Source organism: Venturia canescens, chromosome 5 (assembly GCF_019457755.1).
Source record: "Venturia canescens isolate UGA chromosome 5, ASM1945775v1, whole genome shotgun sequence".
Lineage (NCBI taxonomy): Eukaryota > Metazoa > Arthropoda > Insecta > Hymenoptera > Ichneumonidae > Venturia > Venturia canescens.
Window position 1 is genome coordinate 11,982,196 of NC_057425.1, and position 20,884 is coordinate 12,003,079.

General features: G+C 39.0%; 1 protein-coding gene and 2 long non-coding RNA genes across 8 annotated transcripts in view; 1 reads left to right on the forward strand and 2 right to left on the reverse strand.

Moving 5' to 3' along the window:
- LOC122411279 (cyclic nucleotide-gated cation channel alpha-3) overlaps positions 1-20,884 on the forward strand; it is a 177,779-nt gene that overhangs the window by 151,800 nt on the left and 5,095 nt on the right. For 3 of the 5 annotated variants that reach the window (XM_043419989.1, XM_043419991.1, XM_043419990.1), the window contains 3 exons: positions 10-159; positions 5,476-5,643; positions 19,200-19,559. In XM_043419989.1, the coding sequence (XP_043275924.1) occupies positions 10-159; positions 5,476-5,643; positions 19,200-19,559 (678 nt within the window). The remainder of the gene's footprint in view (positions 1-9; positions 160-5,475; positions 5,644-19,199; positions 19,560-20,884) is intronic. The other 2 variants (XM_043419993.1, XM_043419992.1) reach the window with 2 other exon arrangements.
- On the reverse strand, positions 387-9,026 carry LOC122411287 (uncharacterized). The gene is made up of 2 exons (XR_006261138.1): positions 8,603-9,026; positions 387-1,483 (listed from the first exon to the last, which is right to left on the reverse strand). It is a non-coding gene; the product is annotated as an uncharacterized lncRNA (long non-coding RNA).
- On the reverse strand, positions 10,053-20,116 carry LOC122411286 (uncharacterized). 2 transcript variants are annotated; one of them, XR_006261136.1, is made up of 3 exons: positions 20,041-20,116; positions 19,874-19,965; positions 10,053-10,178 (listed from the first exon to the last, which is right to left on the reverse strand). It is a non-coding gene; the product is annotated as an uncharacterized lncRNA (long non-coding RNA). The 2 variants fall into 2 exon arrangements; XR_006261137.1 differs by having other exon boundaries at positions 19,874-19,969; positions 20,041-20,109.

Here is a 20,884-nt window from a genome sequence, read left to right on the forward strand (position 1 = left end):
GTTTCTTAGGTGAGGTGGGAAAGGAGATGTACATAGTGAACAGAGGCCGGCTCCAAGTGGTTGCAGACAACGGGAAGACGGTACTGGCGACACTGAAGGCTGGTTCATACTTCGGGGAAATCAGCATTCTCAATATGGGGACCGCAGGTAAAGAGTGCGGTAAATATTCCAAGCAGAGCTGGGGGCCCGTCAGAGCTGTCTATTTCCCTCGTGTTTTTGTCACGAATCACGTTTCACGTTATCACGTTCTCCTACACTGTTGTGTGTGAGCGCAATCCGTCGAGCCGGTATGAGCCGATCTTACCGATCTCACACTAAATAGCAACCACGTACACGTTCCTTCTTTCGTCGTATTTATCTCAAAACCTGATGACTTTACTGCAATCTTTCGATTCGAATATTTTCGTCTATTGAAGCTATAATACATTGTAGAATCGATACGAAGACTCTTCGAAGCTTGCGCAATGAACGGTACAAAAGCTTGAAGCCCTGTTAAAAAATCGTGCTCGCATTATTACGAAGATTTTCCAACGCGCAGCGATGTTTCATTATTCATTTTCTGGTCATTTTTGTATATGGAAAATCCTGTTAATGCTAACGAGCGAAATCTCAAACTCGGATTGCGTTTCTGTGTGCGCTCTCAAATTTTCCAGTATTTCTACTATTCGCGAAGTCATCAATGAACGTAAAACCCGCATGATCGAAAAAGAATAACACCGAGAAAATTCAATAATTGTGAATATAAAACTACGGTTTCACGTTGATAATGAAAATAGGAACGAGCTTTCGGGAAATTGAAAAAAGGGGCATGTGAAAACGAAGTTTTAAAGGGAATTCCAACGAAATACGATCATTCGAATCCGATATTGCTGCTCGATATACTCAGACGTATATTCGCGACTCCGTTGTATTGACGTGGTCAATACTTGGAGAAGCGTGTATGTCAGTATCGAATGTTCGAGGGAAATCGAGACGTCAGTTTGTTCGTACGATAACGCGAATCGACGTTTCGCGAGAACACACGTTGGGACGTCGCTCCCGCATTCGATGTATATTTTCCGAGCACATTCTCTCATCTGATTTAATATTTATTCGAGATAAATTTCCATCAAGATGCTCATCGTTGTTGAGAGCTCGCAGTGCTTTCATTTGAATAATGAACATTTTTGCAGCAGCCTCGGACGTCTGAACGTAAACGTTGCTTCATTCAATATGAGTTTTTCAAGCTGCTGTCAGTTCGTTCCCATTTCCTTGAGGATTATTATTTTTTGAGGAATCGTCGATTAAGCTTCGATAAGAGGAGCGCTTCTTTCGTGATTGCATAATTTTCGAAGAGTCGACTCTACTCCTGATTCGGTAACGTCTTTCCTTCCCTCTCGCATATTTCACTCTCACGTTCGTGAAACTCTTGACCGATTTGCCAAGGACTCAACCTCGATGCTCACGCGAAAAGTCGATTCATCCATGGCCCAGGAAACTCCTTCTGTAGGACAAAAAAAATATTAGAAAACTCTGCGAGAAAATAACAATAAAGGAGCAGAAAAACGACGCTTGGTCATTAATTTTGACAAGGTGATTGACCTTTTTTCATTATACTCTCGACAAGGATGAATCGATTTCCACCCTCACCCAGAACAAAACAAAAGACGCAACACACATTTCTTTCACACTTCCAAAAATTCTTTCTTCCTGCTGCTGTAGCTTAGTATTCATAGTCACAGCGTAGAGTCTGCCAATACTTTTCAACCTCATTTAGACTGATTCTCTATCGATGAATTTTATCCGTCACTTTTTTTCAACTAAAACGTATTTTCAAGAATAATCTTTTATTCTGTACTACTAAAAACTATTTTATTGCCTTCTATAATGAATTTAACAATGCTGCAAATAACACGCTGAATCTCTTGAAACACATACGGTTGTGGAGAGCATTTGCGTCAGGAACGTAAAAAAAAACGATTCATAAAAAAAAAATGACAATTATTTCAAAGTATTTCGTTCGAATGAGAATAAAATGTCGAAGCGAATGCTCCCCATTGTTTGATAAAACACGTTCAAATTTCGATCGTACTTTCAATGAATTGCACTGCAAAGTATTTTAATATGAAATATAAAAGGTTGCAATATATTTTCTTAACTTAGATAATTGCTACGTTATAAATATATTTAGGAAAAATCTCTTAATCAGCATTAAATTTATTCTACAATAATATAAGACTGAATTATTATCTTGATTGCTGTGTGGATGCGTGCTATCGTTTTTATTCATTATATATTTTATCATAATTGCCTCTGCATTGTCATAAATATTAATGATCGATAAGTCATCACATACGTATTAGGACATTGCCATTGATCTTTTGTGTTTTATCCTCCTGTATACGAGAGACTTGACTGATTCGTGCGAGCTCCTCATATTCACTAGGGCGGTCTTTATTTGGGGTCAAAATTGATTTTTCCCTTTCCGCCCCCAAATCGCTTCGAAATACGTAAAAAGTGACGCTGTCATTTTTTCAGATTTAAAAAAATATGTTTAACCCTTGACCAGGGGGGTTGAAGTTTTCAATTTAAAACACAAAAATTCCTTCCTGCGTTTGCAGTCACTATTTTATTGTGGGCCTAAATATGTTTGTAAAATCTTGAGAATTTTCAGAAATTTATTTATTTAAAATATATTTTAAAATTTCACATTTACGGTTGAAGTAATCTAATTCGTTGCTTAAAGCTGGGAAAAAGCGTTACAAACGTAATTTCTCTAGTTGTTAAGTAATCTTTCGACAGTTCTCGGTATTCGAAGGATCACGTAGAAAATAGCCAAAAATTTGTAACGCTTTTTCTCAGCTTTAGAGTATTTCAATCTTTACGAGGCGTTACGAGGACTAATTTCTGAAAATTTTCAAAATTATACAAACGTATTTAGGCCCAGAGTAAAATAGTTACTGCAAACGCAGCAAAACCCCATGTATTTTAAATGGAAAACTTCAACCCCCCCCCCCCCCCCCCACCCGGTCAAGGGTTAAACATTTTTTATAAATCTGAAAAAATTACAGCGTTACTTTTTACGTATTTCGAGCCGATTTAGGGGGCGGAAAAGGTCGAATTAATTTTGACCCTTAACAACGACCGCCCCAATATTCACGTAGACTGCTTATTCTATTTATATTTTGACGTCAGTCCACGATTTTTTGTTCCCTTGATTTTTCGTTATTATTTACCATTCAATATTCTTAAGTATCAATCGATACGTTACTTTTTCGGTCATGCGTTGATTCTGATACTATTTTGCTCCGTAATATATTCTCTGCAATATACATTTTTCCGTATTTAACATTCTATAGATTCGAGCTCGATTTATATATGCATCGTGTGGTAGAATTTGAAAGTAACTTATAAAAATATCAAAAGATAATGGAACATACCCGAGCGGGGTCATTCTTTCGTACTTAAAACTCTATTCGGTATTAACAAATTCCGGTTGTTTGAGAGATTAAATCGCTTAAAGGTGACCTTAATATTCCGATAAATGCAATAAATTCTCGCTGTGTTTTCGACGTCTATACAGGGTGTGAAAAAATCTTACCCAGTGGCTTGAATCTCGTAGTCAAAAATTCATGGAAATGGCCACGAAGACTAAAGAACCGAACGGTTTTCCTTCTCGATAGACAATTTGGGTGGAAAATAATGAAATTAATGAAATCGAAGGAACAGCTCACGGAAACGCACGTTCGATTTCTTAAGGTTGATAAACCGTTTCGATTTGGCCTGGGCTTGAATTGAAAGGTGTAGACGTTTTTTTTTCTATTTTTTTTTTTAATTCGTTGTTCAACACCATCTATATTCGATCGGATACAGCAAGGATTTAGCGCGAAGCTCATTACGGCACGTACAGCCTTAATACACGCTCGGGTGTTGAATAGGTCCGTGCACCAGTCGCTTTAAACTCACCGTTCGGGATATAGGCTATAATCGATAATTATCGCTATTGGAATATCGCGAGCTCGTTTCCGGAACGTGACGCGAGAAAATGAGAAAGCCCGAGCCTCCTCCCTGCGAAGTATATTCGCCCACTCTTCGTTATTCCTTCGCGATTTCTATCCCACGCGCGCGCCAATATATCGAGCAAAAATTAACGTAGGCAGCTATTCTCATTCCTTGCGCTTTTACGGTGCGTTATTAATCACGAGCTGCCCACAATAATCGAACGAGACGCGAAACCAATCATTTTTTCATTCGATTCACCGAGGCTCCTTCGCGAACAATAAATTCTTGTCGATTATAAATGCAAATCAATAGAAAAACGCGGTTAGATCGTATTTGGGAAGGCGATTATTTCGAATTTAAAGTAGTTCGGCCGTTCTGTGACTTAGTCAAATTCACGAATACTTTATGCTGATTAAATTCAAGTCTAATTTATTAGTAAATTTAATAAACACTTGCATTGAGAATATTTTTATCGCAAGAATGTAATAAAATGCTTCAAAAATATCATAAAAGTAAAATTTAACTTCAACTTGACTAGTTAATGATTGAGTCGGTATCGGTGACACTTTAAATACACATAACCGAGGGAACATTTTTATTGTGCGAAAGAAAGCTTATATCGGTGTCATGCTACCGAGAAAAATGAATGGTCGTTTCGTCAAAAAAAGCGAAGCTAGTAGACGAATAAAAGCACGTGAATCAGTCTGAAAAATAAATTTGATGAGGCACGTCAAAAACCAAAGTTTTTTCATGTTTTCTTTCTTAAAAGCCCCGTGAGGTAATGTTTTTTTAAAAGAAACGGAATCTGTGATAAATTTTATTCACGATATAAACTTTTTCCGAAGCTCCAACACCGCACAATTTTTTCCTAATTAATATTATTGTGAACCCCCCCACAAGGTACAGTGTTAAAAACTCAAAATTGTAAATGAAATAATTCAAAATTTTGCCCCGTAAGAGGCCCCGGAACCGTGCTTATCGTTATCAGGGAACCTTAAACTATCATTTACCGCAAAAAAAGTGGACCTTCACCGTACTTTATCGACGAACAGCCGAACTACAATAATTAAAAAACGAAATTCCAAACGATCATCGAGAAATGAGAAAGAATTTTCGCATATTTTCGCTATTTTCTCGTACGAAATTGATGACGAAAAAAAAAAATTTTTAATATATTGAAAAATCGGTAACGCGTGACACCGTTTCCCATCATTATTATTTGCAACATGTTTTTTGGCCTCTCATCCAATAAGTTTATCGTCGTACGCTCATTTTATCGGTACACGGTTCCCCATCATTCGTATATTTCATTGAACGAGCTCTCAAAATCGCGAAGCCTGACTGTTCATTGTGTCCTTGACGTTACAATCGAAATACCAAACTCTGGGGGTTAATTTAAAACGATCTGACTAAATACCATGTTATAAGTAAGACACGGATGTGAAATTGAGCTTGATGCACTCCGATAACCAATAAATGGCTACATCGACGCAGGTAACCGACGAACAGCGAGCGTAAGATCGGTCGGCTACTCTGACCTCTTCGTGCTCAGCAAGAAGGACATGTGGGACGTGCTCAAGGAGTATCCAGCAGCGAGAGTTCGCCTCGAGGCCATTGCCGTCAAGAGACTCGAGAAGTACAAGAGAGCGCCACTGGAAAAAGGTGAGACCAGCCTATCTAACCCGAAAAAAGGGTCAAGAAAAAACGTATCGTACCAGGCCGACAGAAACAAAGTTTTCTGTCACATTTTTTTATATCAATCGGCATTTTTCGAGTCGTTTCTCTGTCGAAGCTCAACGAAGATCGATTTGAAACGAATTTTGTCAGGGTTTCACTTTTTCGCTGCCGGGATCCTCATTTTCCCAAGAGACAAAACCACTTCAAAAAGTGCCATCGACCCTGTCCCGGTACGATACGTTTTTTTATTTGTTTTAATAACCATTGAAAATCGGTCGAATTCTCTCAAACTCCCAAATCAGTGATCCTGTGCCCGCGTTCCTTTAAAAAAATACTTTTGTGATCGATCGCAATCGATCCAAAACGTATTGTTCCCAAATGCGCGGTAGAAACTTTAACGTGCGATGCTCGAATAACTTCGTGCAAGTCGAAATTTCTCACTAACGAAAACATCGATCGGTGTTTGTTATCAATGAATCAGGAGGATAACAACTTTCGATATCGTGATTTGTTCTCTCGCTGGAAAAACAATTTTGATAGATTCAACAAAAATCCTTTCGGGTGACATGTTCTGTGACATATTTTTTGGAAAACATTTCGAAAAATGCTTTTTGGTACACTGAATAAAAGAATTGGTAAATTTGGGTGGGGATCAAATGTTGAAATGACTTAAATTTCGAACAGTTAAAATCTAGAGTTTATAAACTTCGAATGATAATATGGAGAGACAGATTCGACTAGAGCTTTGAATGCCGAAAATAAATAAAGCAGAAACTGCAAGGTTCGAAGCACGTTTACATCGAAAATAGTAACAATCGCCCATAGGACGATGACTAAAATATCGATTTTTCGAAAATTCGACTATCACTCTTTCCATTCATAAATTATTACGGTCAGCGATACTGTGAAAATTCACAATTTTGAAAATATAATAACGTCAGACGAAATATTACTGAGGTTGAAATACTGAAACAGCAAAAAGTCGAACAGTCAAAATAGCGAAACGTTAGAAAGTCGATCGATCAAAATAAAGAAATATACGCGTCTCACTCACTCACTTACTCAGACCGGTGATCTCCAATTTTAAACATCGCCATTTTGACTTTCGCCTTTTCGAGCTGTTCTGCATATCTAAGTTTTGTAGGCTCGAAAAATTCACTTTCGATTTTTTGCTACTCTATATTCTGATTTGTCTGTAAAACAATTACTCTCCATTTTGAATTCGAAAATATGAACTTTTGACGTTCGGATGGTCTGTTAAAATTGCATTCGAAATGAAAGCTATTGAAATATATATTTTCGGGTAAATATACGAATTCAAAGAAGGAATTTTTGATTAAACGCGCAATCTGCTGAACAGTCGATCGGGAATAAAAATTTCGAATTACTTATTTTTCTCCAAACTGATATTACAGCTTTAAGAATTTCGAAATATCGACCGTTCTACAATTCAGTTATTCGACGTATTGAACCCCACCCGTAAATTTCATTCACCAAATACGATCAACGAAAATGTGTTAAAACTGATCAAATTTAGTTGTCAAACTTGAACACGTAATAGTTGATCTAATAAAACCGATTTGCTTAACGTAACCACATAATTCTATCAATGAAATACTTCATATTTTTTCAATCCAATCACATTTCGATTATTATCCAATCAATTTTTTTTTCAACTTATACACTGGAAAAAAGATTGTTAAATTAAACTCACTAAATACGATCAACGAAAATGTGCTAAAACTGATCAAATTTAGTTAAACTTGAACACGTAATAGTTGATCTAATAAAACCGATTTGCTTAACGTAACCACATAATTCTATCAATGAAATACTTCAGATTTTTTCAATCCAATCACATTTCGATTATTATCCAATCAATTGTTTTTCTTGAACTTATACTCTGCACATGGCAACCGATATACTAAAGTATTCTGCTGAACCGAGTTACAAGCAGTTATGTTGCGGTTATATGTTAGATGACGGAGAAAAAAAGAAGAAAGTCGGTCTAACAATGTTATGACAATAATTGTTAGGCACGAGGTGAGAGACATTGGACATTACTGGTGACGTCGTTCGAGTGAGTTTATGGTGCGATATGAACAGGAGTAAAGTACGTAATTTCGTATATGCAGTGCGCGCGAGGAGGACTCGGAGTTTGTGGTAATAATTCGAGGAAGGCCCCGGCGGGCTTGATTTAATCCGAGTTGGTAGTTGTATAATGTCGAAGTATGATATCCGATCGAGGCTCTCGATCGGTCGTTCTGCACCGTCGAACCATCCCGTGCCATTAAACTCGGACCATATTCGCGAACTAGTCAATCAGTAATTGCCATTCCCGGCGTTGTCGCATTTTCCTCCGTCCTCTCTCTCTCTCTCTCTCTCTCTCTCTCTCTCTCTCTCTCTCTCTCTCTCTCTCTCTCTCTCTCTCTCTCTCGCGCGCGTTCTGCACCCCTCGCTCGTAAACGATCAACGACGAACGAGGAACGCGCTCGTTCGATTTATATAACGATCAAAATATGCATTGTCCCCTGCCCAAAACCTACTTGCCAATTATACCAAGTTTACTGATGAAATACATTCGATTCGTACGTCCCCCCGCTCGATTGCGATGCTCTATAGCCAACGAAAAGAAACGAAACGTGGAATAGTCGTTCGCGTTTTCTTAACGGGAAACAAAAATAATGTAAATTCATCGAAAAAATGATAATTCAGTCACCGAACTAATTCACAACCAGAAATTCATGATCGATCTATTTTGCCAGTTTCTTATGAAATTAACTTATGAAATTTTCATGTTATTTTATTTTTAGATCTTCTATCATTTGTATTTTAATTAAAATTAAATTCAAGTTTTTTTTTCATTTTATTTCTTATAGTAGTATTTTTTCCTTGAAGGCTTTTTGAACTTTTATATCTAATTTTTAACATTGCTTTATTTTACCGCTTAGCTTTGATCATCTTCAAGAGTCCTCTTTCTATTCTCCCTTTCTACTTTTTGTGTCATCGATTCGAACTGTCTGACGTATATGCATAGCTCCATCTTTGGTTCGTCCTCAAGTCGCTGCTTCAGTTTCCTTTTTAATTCCTCTCCTCTGGCTTGGCCTAACGATTTTTCTAAATTTTCTACAATTTCATCATTATTTATTGCCTCTTTAATTTTCGAACATATTTCATTTATTATATTTCTTTTATATTTTCATTTAAAAACGAATGATTATCACTGCTGGGGTTAAGGGGAGGTCCTGCTTTAGAAAGTCAAAAAAATCGATTGTTTTCGGGAATGTTTTTAGCGAAATTTTATATTTACAGCACCTTGAAGTGATATTCTTCTTCTTTAGAGGCGTTTTTTTTTCAAACTCGCTAAACATATAGAATTTCACAATTTTTTGGGGTTTTTATAGATTCATATGGAAGGAAAATATATGAAAATGAAAAAAAAATTGCAATTTTTGCTGCAGACAATAATTACGATCCCCCTATTGTAGGCGGCTGAAAAACTTCGACAATCAAACTTGCCCTCAAACCACGTACAAATTAGTATTTCTCAGATAAAACAAAAGCTTTTTTAACTTGAAATATCCTTGAAACTACACCGAAAAGTTCGCTACGGTGAATTATTTCCGTCTATTCTAAACATTCCCGAAAACAATCGATTTTTTCGACTCTCCGGAGCAGGGCCCCCCTTAATTGAGAGATAACGAGAAAACAATATCGACATTTTCGCGAGAGCGAGAACCGTTTGATTCTCGAGGTTAACGAGAGCTTTGAATTCCAATTGGAAAAAAGCCATCGAAGGAAGTGAAACAGCCAGAATCATTGTAGAACAATGATCGATTTCAAAAGACTGAAATAAACGAGCGCTGCGTCACAGGCTTGGCGTCAGGAGTACTTGATACCAGGAATACCAAATTGGGCTGAATTGGAGAGTCGTCGCAATGGAGAAAGGGATTTGTACCTATGTATATTAATCTGTAGACGTGGAGTGGTTAAAAAGCGCAGTAGCAGTATTACGCACCGTCTCGGGTTAATAGTGCAAGTCCTTCGGTTTGCCTGCTTCACAGACGAAAAGGGGGAGCCAGAGCTCGTGAAAGAGAGAAGGGAGGGCAAAGCTGGGGTCAGGGTAATGGCCGACATTAACGATCCTTTGAAGCAGTTTGCCTGGAGCCTGTGGTCCAGCTATTTCTGAATACTTCAGTCAGCATACATGTATAGGAATGGAAGATACATAGAATCACATGGACGTATATACAACAGCCCCGTTATTCCACGACGAGGATCCCAGCTTAAATTGTAAACAGAAACTGTGTGGCAATTCGAAATAACTGCTGGAGTGTCGCTCTTCTTCTTCTTCCATTCAACGACCGCTCCTCGCTTCAGTTTCTCATCTTTCAACTTCTTCTCGCTGGGATCGGAAACTCGTGACTCGGGGACCATCCTCAGATGACGTACATTTCGAATGACTCGGATCAGGAAATGCTTGAAGATTCGACGAAGATTTCTGTGTGATGGGGCAGCACCTGAAAAATATCGATGATTTTAGAATCTTTCAAGCTGAAGAATATCATCGATTTCTTTACTGTTTCGGGACGTTAAAGATACAGCTTTGAAATCGCAGACCATGAGCTGTTAGTCCCAATTAGCATGCCCATGGTTCGGTATTTTTCTGTCTTTGGAAATGCGTATCCTTGTGATGTTGAGAGAGCAGTAAGAAAATTGGTGCCTTGAATAATTGAGCTCGCGTAGGAAGGTCGCCGATGTACTTCCGAAACGAATAGAGCTTTGATCCCACTTAAATTTGTATGGAAATAGTAACGTGGCTTTTGAACAACTTGGGAAGCGAGTTTGCAGCGTCTCAGAATGAGCGTGTACGGAATCATTGGACATCTAGAATCCTCGTTTTCCTCAGGACAGGATGCTTTTAGAAAAATATTGTAGAGAACAAAAAATATCGAAGTCTTGATCAGCTACAACTTTTGGAGGAAACATTTATCTCTGAAATGAAAACTCGCTGAAGTGGAGTCAAAAACACTCGAAAAAAATCGTTTCCACGAGTCTTGATCGTGAAAATCTGATTAGCGAATGCTTTTATCATCTTCTCCGGTTTCAACTCGTCACGCTACGCGAAATTTCAAATCAACCAATCATTTTCACCACGAGTACAAACTTTTGAGAAGTTTAAGAAACTTTGTCGTTCATTCTTACTGTAATCCTTGACACTGAGAAACGTCATGTATTTTTTTGAAATTTTCGAAGTACAACATTTTTTTTCGGTGCAGTAAAGGATCTTGCAGAAATTTGGAAAATTTTTCATCGCTGCTATTCAATCCAACGTACGTGCCTTGCCATTTTGCTTTAAAGCAGACGAAAAAAATTTAAAGTGATCGAATTTCCTCAAAATTTCTCCTTTTTCTTCCTTCCTCTTCCCTTTTTGAAACGATCCTTCTGAAAATTTTGAAAGAATCCCATTTTCTCTGTTATAGAAAAATAAAAAAAAGCTTCCGCAACCTTCGAAGTTTTGCCCCGAGCCCGCCTACAATAGTTTTTCGTAACTTCGTTTACCCGAACGACTTAGTTTGCCAACAACTCAACAAAATAGAAACGTTCACACGTCGGAGAAGCAGCAAAAAATAATTTCGACTATTCTCAGCACAAATTTCATGAAAAACCATGTTAAATTAATGCGGCTTTTATGTTAATGATCTTTCAACTTTGGATGACAATTAGAATGTTGTAGAATTACGCGTCGAGTTGCCGTGAAGATGTAATTTGCAGAGAACATTCGCACTTCCGAAAATTCATGTAGGCACATCTTAGCATGTTGAAAAGTTAAGAGCAACGTTGCGCCGTTGTACGCAATTATATAACGGTACTCGAGAGGTATTGTCATGAACAGAACAGGATCCAGTACGTACTGATTACACTCGACGTCGTGTACCGCACTCGGAAAACTTTATTCGAGTCTCTCACCGCGCTTCTAACGTTACTCGGCCAAATTAATTAGCAGCATTTTCCCTGAGGAAGCCCCCGCAAGTCCGACCGCCTCTATAATCGCGGTGGAAATACGAGGAAAAGCCACCAGACGTAATTCGACTTCTCATATCGACTGTAACGAATAACTCCTCGCAGAATCAATTTACAGCCGAATTCCAAATTCCACTGCGACCATCAACGCCTGATAGGATGCGGAAAAACAAATTTTCGACGTTTCATTGTACGTTATTAAACAATCAACGGAGCTTGGTGAATAAAATCTTGGACGAAAAAAACATAACGAGAAGCCAAAATCACTTTCAGAGTTCACTATAGAAATTTATCAAACAAAAACTCCCCGAAAATTCAATGGAAAATTCATAAATTCTATTCAATGACTGCACACAAGTGCAGAAACGGAACGACTTTTCTCGTTTTAAAAAAATTAAGGTTGATCCTCTGCGACAGCCCCAACCAAAAGTTATGTACTGTCTGCATATTAAAAGGCTTAATAATTCGTTCGGATCGTAATCAATAACTTTGTAAAGAGCCTATATACGTACTCGGTGCCAGCAGATATAGTACAAATATCATTTGCTTTCGTAAAATTTATTCTAAAAGTATTTTTAATCCGACATCGTGAGTAAATTTTTTGACGGAACTATCCAGGTTACGCTTCAACACACAGAAAAGGTTGTCTATACAGACGACATTCGCTTGTTCGCTTGCAAAATATATCGTATGCAGCCTAAACCTTCGTACTTCTCGAGGCTATATCTGTGAAACTAGATGGTCAATCACCTTGATTTTTTTTCACAATATCTGTGATATCCTGCTCTAGCTCCTCCTCGTTTTTTATAAACTTCCTAATTTTAGTACTAGCGGTAGAATTAATAATGTGCCGTTTGCTTATGCATGGTCCATATGTTACGTGTTAATTGAGTCAACTTCAATTTCATATATCTCGGGTTCGGGATGGTGAAACTTGTTAAAATTTTATAGAGCTGTTGTTCATATGTTAAACAATACGTATGCCAAATTTAAATAATTTCCTAATTTAACTGTCTCGCGGAGGAACCACCTTAATAAAACCTGACTTCCCAGCTTGGCACGGTCTCTGATCCGTTTCTGTGGCTTTTCGACCTTCGTGCGTGAAATTCACGAGCATTGACAAACAGTTACGAAGGAAATTTCTGTAATCGTTAAGAGAATGTCCAAATAAAGTTTTTGCACGAGTTCGGAAAATCGATTCGATTTAAATGGGGTTTCCAATGTGCCATTTCGTCAATTTTTCACAGTCCAAATGATCGTCGAGAATGTTCTTTAAGCCTCTGTTATATCGAACAAGGAAAAGTACTTTTCTGTTTGTATTTTTCTGCATAAAAATATTCTCGAAAACTCGAGTCTCTCTCGGTCCGCTCCCGTTGTCCGGCTCGTTCGGCACAATCATTTTTTTCAATTCTTCTTCCTTTCTTTTCGTTCAACTTGGCCTTTGGGCCGGAGCGCATCCCCGCGAATCTACATCGCTCGTGAAAACTTTTCTCCGACTGTGAATAGTTGAAGTTTGAAGCTTAAATTAAATTCTTGCCGCACATCCTCGCCCACAGCTTCGCCTTGGCCCCTTCGCTCTTTCGTGCGAGTGCGAAGGCGCCTGTTTTGTCCCCGGTGACTCAAAATTATTGGAATAATTTGTAGGTGTACATAGAATAATTAAGAATCACTTTAGGTGAAACCAAAGTGCACGGTCAATTGGCTTCAATAGCCTGAGTTTGTAAACTCTAATGAATTTACACTTAATTACCCCCGACGATTCCTTTATCTCGGCCTGCAATAGCAACATTTTCTTCAGACCTAATTACGCTCGTAACGGAGTCCGTTTGGTTTGGAACAAAGGACGAAACACTCGTTTGAATTCTGTCGCGATCCCAACTCCACTGACGGTCCCAAAATTATTCAAAAAGTCAAATGATTGTGTTGAAAGTTATTCGAGCATTTCTTACTCGGTTCGAGTCCACTTAGACTCAAGGCAAAATGTCATCGTTGATTATTTAATCGTCCAAGTGTGATAAATAATCATAACTCGATAATAGGGTATTACACACTTTTTTGAAAACTGTTTTAAAATAATCCTGTGATCGTAATAAACCAGTAGAATTTTTATTTCAATTTTATAAGACCGAAAACTGTCTTGAATACTATTTTTTATTTATGATTTTCAATTTTCGCCCGGAAACGCTAACCGCCATGTTTTTTCGGTTTGTGACGTCACTCCGATAGTAAACAATACAATTGCGAAAGACCGAGTAATAAGATTTGTAAAAATAATGAGTTATAGTGGTATATATCGTTGGTGTCTCGTGCCTGAATGCAATAATACAAGTGTAAAAATGCCACAAATATTGTGGATTTATCGCCACCGTCAACATATTTATCATTGGTAGATTTGTACTATCTGCTTTCACAAAACGACGCTGAAGTTTCCAACGTTGGAGTCCAACGAAATTAATGAAAACAAAATGATACATCCATCAGTTTTTTATTTCACGAATCGTAATTGTGTAGATTGAAAAACTACGAAATATAATTTCGGCAGGAAATAAATTGGAGAATTGCTGGAATTATTGAACAATTTTTTAGATCATTTCGTTGGACTCCAACGTTGGAAACTTCAGCATCATTTTCACAAAACCGTTTTCCACAATGCGATTTTAATAAAATGAATTTTAATAACTTGTAAAATTTCAAAATAACACAGAGCGCACAATAAGGATCTAGATTGTTTAGTATCGGAGTGACGTCACGTTGGAATCCAATATGGCGGATGGCGTTTTCGACATTTGAAAAACAGTTGAAAAAAGACGATTTTTAAAATTGAATTATAAAATTTACGTTGCATTTTTATGAATAAATATTGACGTTTCTCGTTTACTTTTTACGAAATCTATCATAATCATGAATTTTTATATATTTTTTTACACGGTGTAAAATACCCTGTTGCAAGCTTCGTTTTACTCTAATTGGCTTTCGCCCATCGATCCCTTCAGCATTTTCCTGTGCCAAGCTTTCGGCTGAGGAGTTCGAGCTCGTTTACATTTCTGTTGTGCGAAAATCCCTGCACAGGCGTTGAGCACTCGGGCACGCGCACATATGTATAAATTGGAAAAGGATTTTGTGTCAAACTTTTCGTCCGAGGAGTCGCTGGACGGAAAGTGCCTCTCGGCCGAGCTCCGCACCCTCCCAGATCTCGGGTGTCCCTTTATTAAATCTCTTGACCTTTGACATGCTGTCGTACAACTTTTCTGTCGTGCCTTTTTCGTCACCCTCTGACAAGAGCGCGCGCGCACACACACGAAACAAAATCTTTATCGTGATAACCGACGAGCAAAGAGCCGCGCCATTTCCTCGTACGAATTTAACAATCTCAACGAGCGGGGAGAAACCCCTCGAAACAGGAGATAAAATACTCGCTCACAATGAGAATAAAAAAAGCTCTACCGAGATCAAACCGCGTGATTGATGGAATGGGATTTCATTCGACGGGAGAAAACAAACGTGAAAATATCGAGGCCTCGTTCCTCCGCCCGAAAAATCGTGGCTCGGTTTTCTCACACGAAATTCTCGACATTACGATCGCAATGTATTCGATCGAAAGTAAATTTCACTCCTAAATCGATCCCCGCGCATCCCCCTGGGCCTGACTTCAATTGACGATCTAAGAAAAAATGTAAAAATGCATATTTTCGAGGTCGATATTTATTCATAACGATGCAATGTCAGTTTTATAACTCAACTTAAAAGATCATATTTTTTCATCTGTTTTTCGAGTGTCCAAAACGCCATCCGCCATGTTGGATTCGAACGCGACGTCACTCCGACAGTAAACAATCCAGATTTTGATCGCGAGATCTGTGATATTTTTAAATTTTACAAGTTATTGTCACGTTTGTGGACTTTTATCATTTTTTAAATTAAAATCGCTCCATGGAAGGCGCTTTTGTGAAAGCAGAAAGTTCAAATCAACCGCGGCGACAAATACGTCGACGGTGGCGACGAATCCACCACTTCTGTGGCGTTTTTACACTCGTATTATTCCATTAAAGCACGAGACGTCAGTGATGTACGTCATAACTCATTATTTTCACAAATCTTGTCACTCGCTCTTTCGCAGTCGCATTGTTTACCAGCTGAGTGACGTCACAAACCGAAACGGCAAAATCATAAATAAAAAATACTAGCTTTTCCGACACTATTCGGTCTTGTAAAAGTGAAATAAAAATTCCACCGATTCACCGCGATCTCAGGATTAATTTAAGGAAGTCGAGGCTGTACAGTCATTTTTTTTACCCAAAAGTTGTGACCTCCACCTTTCAAAAGTTAGGCCAGTTTACTGTTCGACAATGTTGCATACACTTCGAACAAAAGTTGGGAAAAAAAAGACGATAAACTGGTGAAAGCTCAGTCGAAAAGACGAACGGTGACGATCCGAGTCTCAAAAAACTGCACATGAAACAGATTATCATTAAGGAGTTTCGGTACAGAAGTCAAAATATTAAGAAATTGATCAAATTTGGTGATAATGTTTTTCAACATCAAGTGCAAAAACTCAAATTTTTTCAAAATTTTCTTCTACTTAGTTATCGAGTAATTATGTATTAAAGCAGATTTCTCATGCCCGGAATGTATACCTATATATATGGAAACGCTATGGTTATACACGTGAGCTTTAGTGATCAATTACTCGATAACTGTACAGAAGAAAAATCTTAAAAAATTTGTATTGTCAAATTTTGCACTAAAGAATATGTTCACCAAATTTTATAAAATTCTGATCATTTTGAATTTTTTTATGTTTTTAGCATGGTTTAGCATGGCAATATTGTATCGCCTGTGCAATATATCCTTAATATAATCTCAGCAAATCTTCTAATAAATCTGAAAACAAATTGACATTATTCAGCAAGCCTTGCTCGTGTTGCCCGAAATATTTCATATTTTTAGCATAATTTTTAACGGAGATATCGCCGAATGTGTCTTGACAAGGTTAAATGTTATTCGAGCCAAATTGTTATTGATTTTTCTCAGCGACGACGCTCCTAAACTGTCTGAAAATGAAACCGATTTTTTTTACACTTCACTTTACAAGACATCATTTTCATTCTGATGCCTCAACTTCCTTAAAACGGTTTTCCAAAAAGGGTGTTAATTTCCTCAGCAAATGCGATTTTAAAAAATTATAAAACACACAAAACAGTGAAAAACTTTCTCCTTTTTTCGTGCTCCCCAACTTTTATCCACGCGCTCAATATTTCATTGATTTTTTACGACAACGCGTAATCGCAAACGAAAAATAAACTGAAGGATCCGGGAAATAATAGTTTCTGGTCCATTGGTAAAAACGTTGACACAGAACGAAGTATTGATATTCGAAACGTCCGAAAGATCGATATATAATCGAACGCGAGTCACAGTGATCACTCAAGTGAGGCTTTCATTTCGGGCTTAATATCCTGAATCCAACAGCACCGTAGCACACACGTATATGCATAAGTAAATAATACTGGCGGACATATAGCGACGATATAATAGCACATAATATTACGTACGTTTCTCGTCAGAGCTATAGCTACGCTCAACGCATATTATATTTCCACTCCGATCGCCACGCTCTTCAATTTTATACATAAAACAACTATAACTCCGCACGGTACACACACTGTCTCGCATAGACGCACGCAAATAACGTAAACAGAAGCGCCAGCCGTACGAACCAATACGCACGATGCTTTGCGCCTACGGACTCTCTGTTGTGGTGATGTTCCTAAACGTTTACTGTTAAGAAATGATAAATTTCACGATCCCTGCTCGGAGATTCGTGTAGAAGATTTCGTGCATGCTCAAAACACTTAATTTGCTGTGGAAAATCGTTTTTCTTCTTTTTTTTTTGTCGGAATAAAAAAATATTCAACGTACAGAAACACGAATTTGGATTAGTTTTTTTTCTCGATAGTTTGGTCAAATTTTGGACGGTTTTGGGGAAATTTTTGACTCGCATCGCTTCGAATTGGTGGGCATGAGCTTTTGCATCGTGAAAATAGTTTGTTTTTTGTGGAAAGAAGCAAAGTACGTGGAAGCGAGGACGAGTTGGGCTTCTGCGGTTTCCAGCAGCCGGACGACTCGTGAGACGAATGCTTTTATTATTTTCTTCGAATTCGTAAACACAGTAAATTCGAGTTGGATAAATGATTTGTTTTGTTTGTAAAAAAACTTTTTTTTTGTCTTCTGAAATAGTGGAAGCATTCAGAGCACGTAGAAATAATGAACTCTGGTTTCTTTTTGTCGGTGTTTCTGATTTCGATAAATGTTCGGAGAGTGAACGTTGGAAACAAAAAGAACGCGTTGAACAAGAATTTCGTTTGATTTGGAAGACTCGAAATGACATTTTACGATGAGACTGTCTTGCTTTGCTTACAGTAAAAAAAGTCTGTGAATTCGTCCCGCGACGAACGCACGAGCGTGTACAACCTTCCGTAAAACGTTTAGGTCGTTGACGGTGACGCCCACGAACGCGTGTATCGCCCCGACGCAGGAGTAAAAGCATGAAATCGAAACTTTATTTCATCCTCGCCCGGACACACATAACACGATCGCACTTTCGCTCGAGTGGACACATAGAATCGTTGATTGAATTTCCTCATCGAGCGTTTTTCAGCATTCGCGAACTTCGGCCTCGTTGTTGAATTTTTTCCTCCCCAGCTCTCGTGTTTCTTCGCTGCGGTATTTTCTTGCACCCACACCCGCGTTAATTCAATCATGTCGAGGCTAAAGCGTGACAACGTCAAATTGTCAAGGGGTCTCGCCACGCTGGCTTTTGCGATCGACTGTTCAAACTTTGCCCTTTTTTATTTCGATATCGGCTGCGCCGAGTCTTCGAAAATCGAACGTTTGTCGCGGCATTGAGTCCCGATGGGAAACCGTTGGAAGCGAAAAACTCACCTGACCAGTGAAATAAATGTTTGCGAAAATATTAATGCTTTCTATTGGATAGACTTGGATAGAATAGCACCAACAAGGACGGCTTCCTCGATTTTCTACTGACGAGAATAAAGATTATAAATACAAAAACAAGCTCAGAGTCCGAACGTCAGTTCCGAACCTAACCTCAATTTCGTACTTCGAATTCCAAAGTTCAGTAGAGCACAATTTCCAACAGTTTTTCTCTCGACTCGGTCGAATATTGTCGATCTGGATTTGAAGTGTTTGGAAAAATGTAGCCTCGAAGGAGCTTGGCTCAGAGAAAGAAAAAAAAAAAAAAAAAGAGGCCGATTGCACATAAAAAAAAGTATTTCCCATTGAACCAAATCCTGGCACGTTCGAGATTCGTTTGCAGGTGAGTGGTCGCGGGGTTCGAACGTAGTATTCCGAGAGAAAGAGCGCGAATAGCGGGAAGAAAAGAAACGAGAAAAAACGGTCGTTTGGTGAGCGGGAGGACGAAAAGTTGTTGTAAATGATGAGAAGGCGCGGGAGAAGATTGTGGAGAAAAACCGAAAAATTGGGAATTGAATTCGCAGCGGCGATGGGGCGCTGTCAAAGCACACCGGGTCTGGTGGAGTCGCGAGGTCGAGTACCCCTGGAAGATATGTGGATATCGCCGATCGATTTACGGGCCGGGGGACACGCATATTCGACGGGTCATTCGTTGTTCTCGCCCAGTCCAAGTCCGGTCGGACCGCGTGCTCACGCCGGTTTGCATAATCAGCAAACAGCGGATATTAATAACACGGCTATCGGCGTAAACAACAATACGGGAAGGAGCGTCGACAGTCCGATGAGCGCAACGAGCAGCGGTCAAAGCAGCGAGGATCCGACTGCGAGAGCTGCACAATCGGCAGCAACGCAACCCTCCACTGGTCGCCAATCCACTCACTCTGGTAAGCTTAGACTCGACGCCACCATAAAACCCCTGCTACTCGGACCACTACCCTCTCCCCCCCACCTATTCTGCTCGTCTTTTATGTATGTCTCTTGAAATCCATGACCGATGCTGAGCTACCTTTATCCGTTGTGTTATCTATCATCCCTCACAAACAAAAAAACAGTCTTTGGAGACAGCGCACTGCCCTAAAAGCAATCCCCCTCTCTCTTTTTTTTTTTTGCCTCATTTTTTATGCCATTTATTATGGTACTTTTGTACTCGTGTATTATTTTTGATCGATGTTCCTCAGTGTATGAATTATTAACTTACCGAGATGATTTATCTGGAGGGAAGTGTTCAACGCTGCATGATTTCGTGTTCTCTTAACCCTCGATTTTCGACACTCTGGTCTACGTCGTTGTCTACCTTTCGTAGGAGCACATTATACTATGGAATAATTATTTTATTTGAACAAAGAAAAACAAAATAGTCGTTACATTAGCTAGATTTATTTGGACACTGAATCGTGTACGGTGATGGCAATCGCGAGAGACCGTTGCGCTCTCTTCCGAGGCTCGACTCGAACTAACTGTCAGAAGACCGTTCGCCGCTCGAATGTGCCGAGGAAATTGGAGGTTAGGTACGAATTGATCGGACTTTACGAACGGTTTCTTTACATTTATATTTGTATATTCGTTTTGTTGTGTTCTATCTTTCTACAGTTTTGTTACTTTTTTGTTCACGGGTTCACGGAAATTCGTTTGTTTTGAATTCGTGGTAAGTTTGTTTGCAAAACGACTGAAGCCGAGCGTAGAGGAGTGCTTTTTCTGGTGTCTTGATTTTTTCATGGCAGAGATGATTTTGAAAGGCGACGCTGCTTTTTCACAGGATAACTGACACTGACGAAAATTGTTCCTGCGTTTCGGTCGACATTCCTCGACCCAGGGTGATCGATTTTTTTGAATGATTCATCGTAGCTCACGGAACTGGCAAACGCTTGACAGTCTTGGAATAATTTCGGTCGCTAGGCAAATTATTCGGTAGTCAGGGGCGCGGTTAATTTCGGGTTCAGCGGGAGGGCGCCGCGGAACATCGTCCACGTACCGACGAATACGTGCGCGCGAGGGAATGTTCCGATAAAAATTCGACGAAACGATAACAAAAAAAGTGCTCGCTCCCCGGATAAACGAACTATTCGTCATTTTTATCAGCACGCCGCGGCGTTGCATGGAAAACGAACGAATAAAAAAGGAAAATATGCGCACGAGACACGCGAGAACGGAACTGCGCTCGCGGATAATGACCGAGCCTCTGCACCGAACTCGTAAACCGTGATACGAG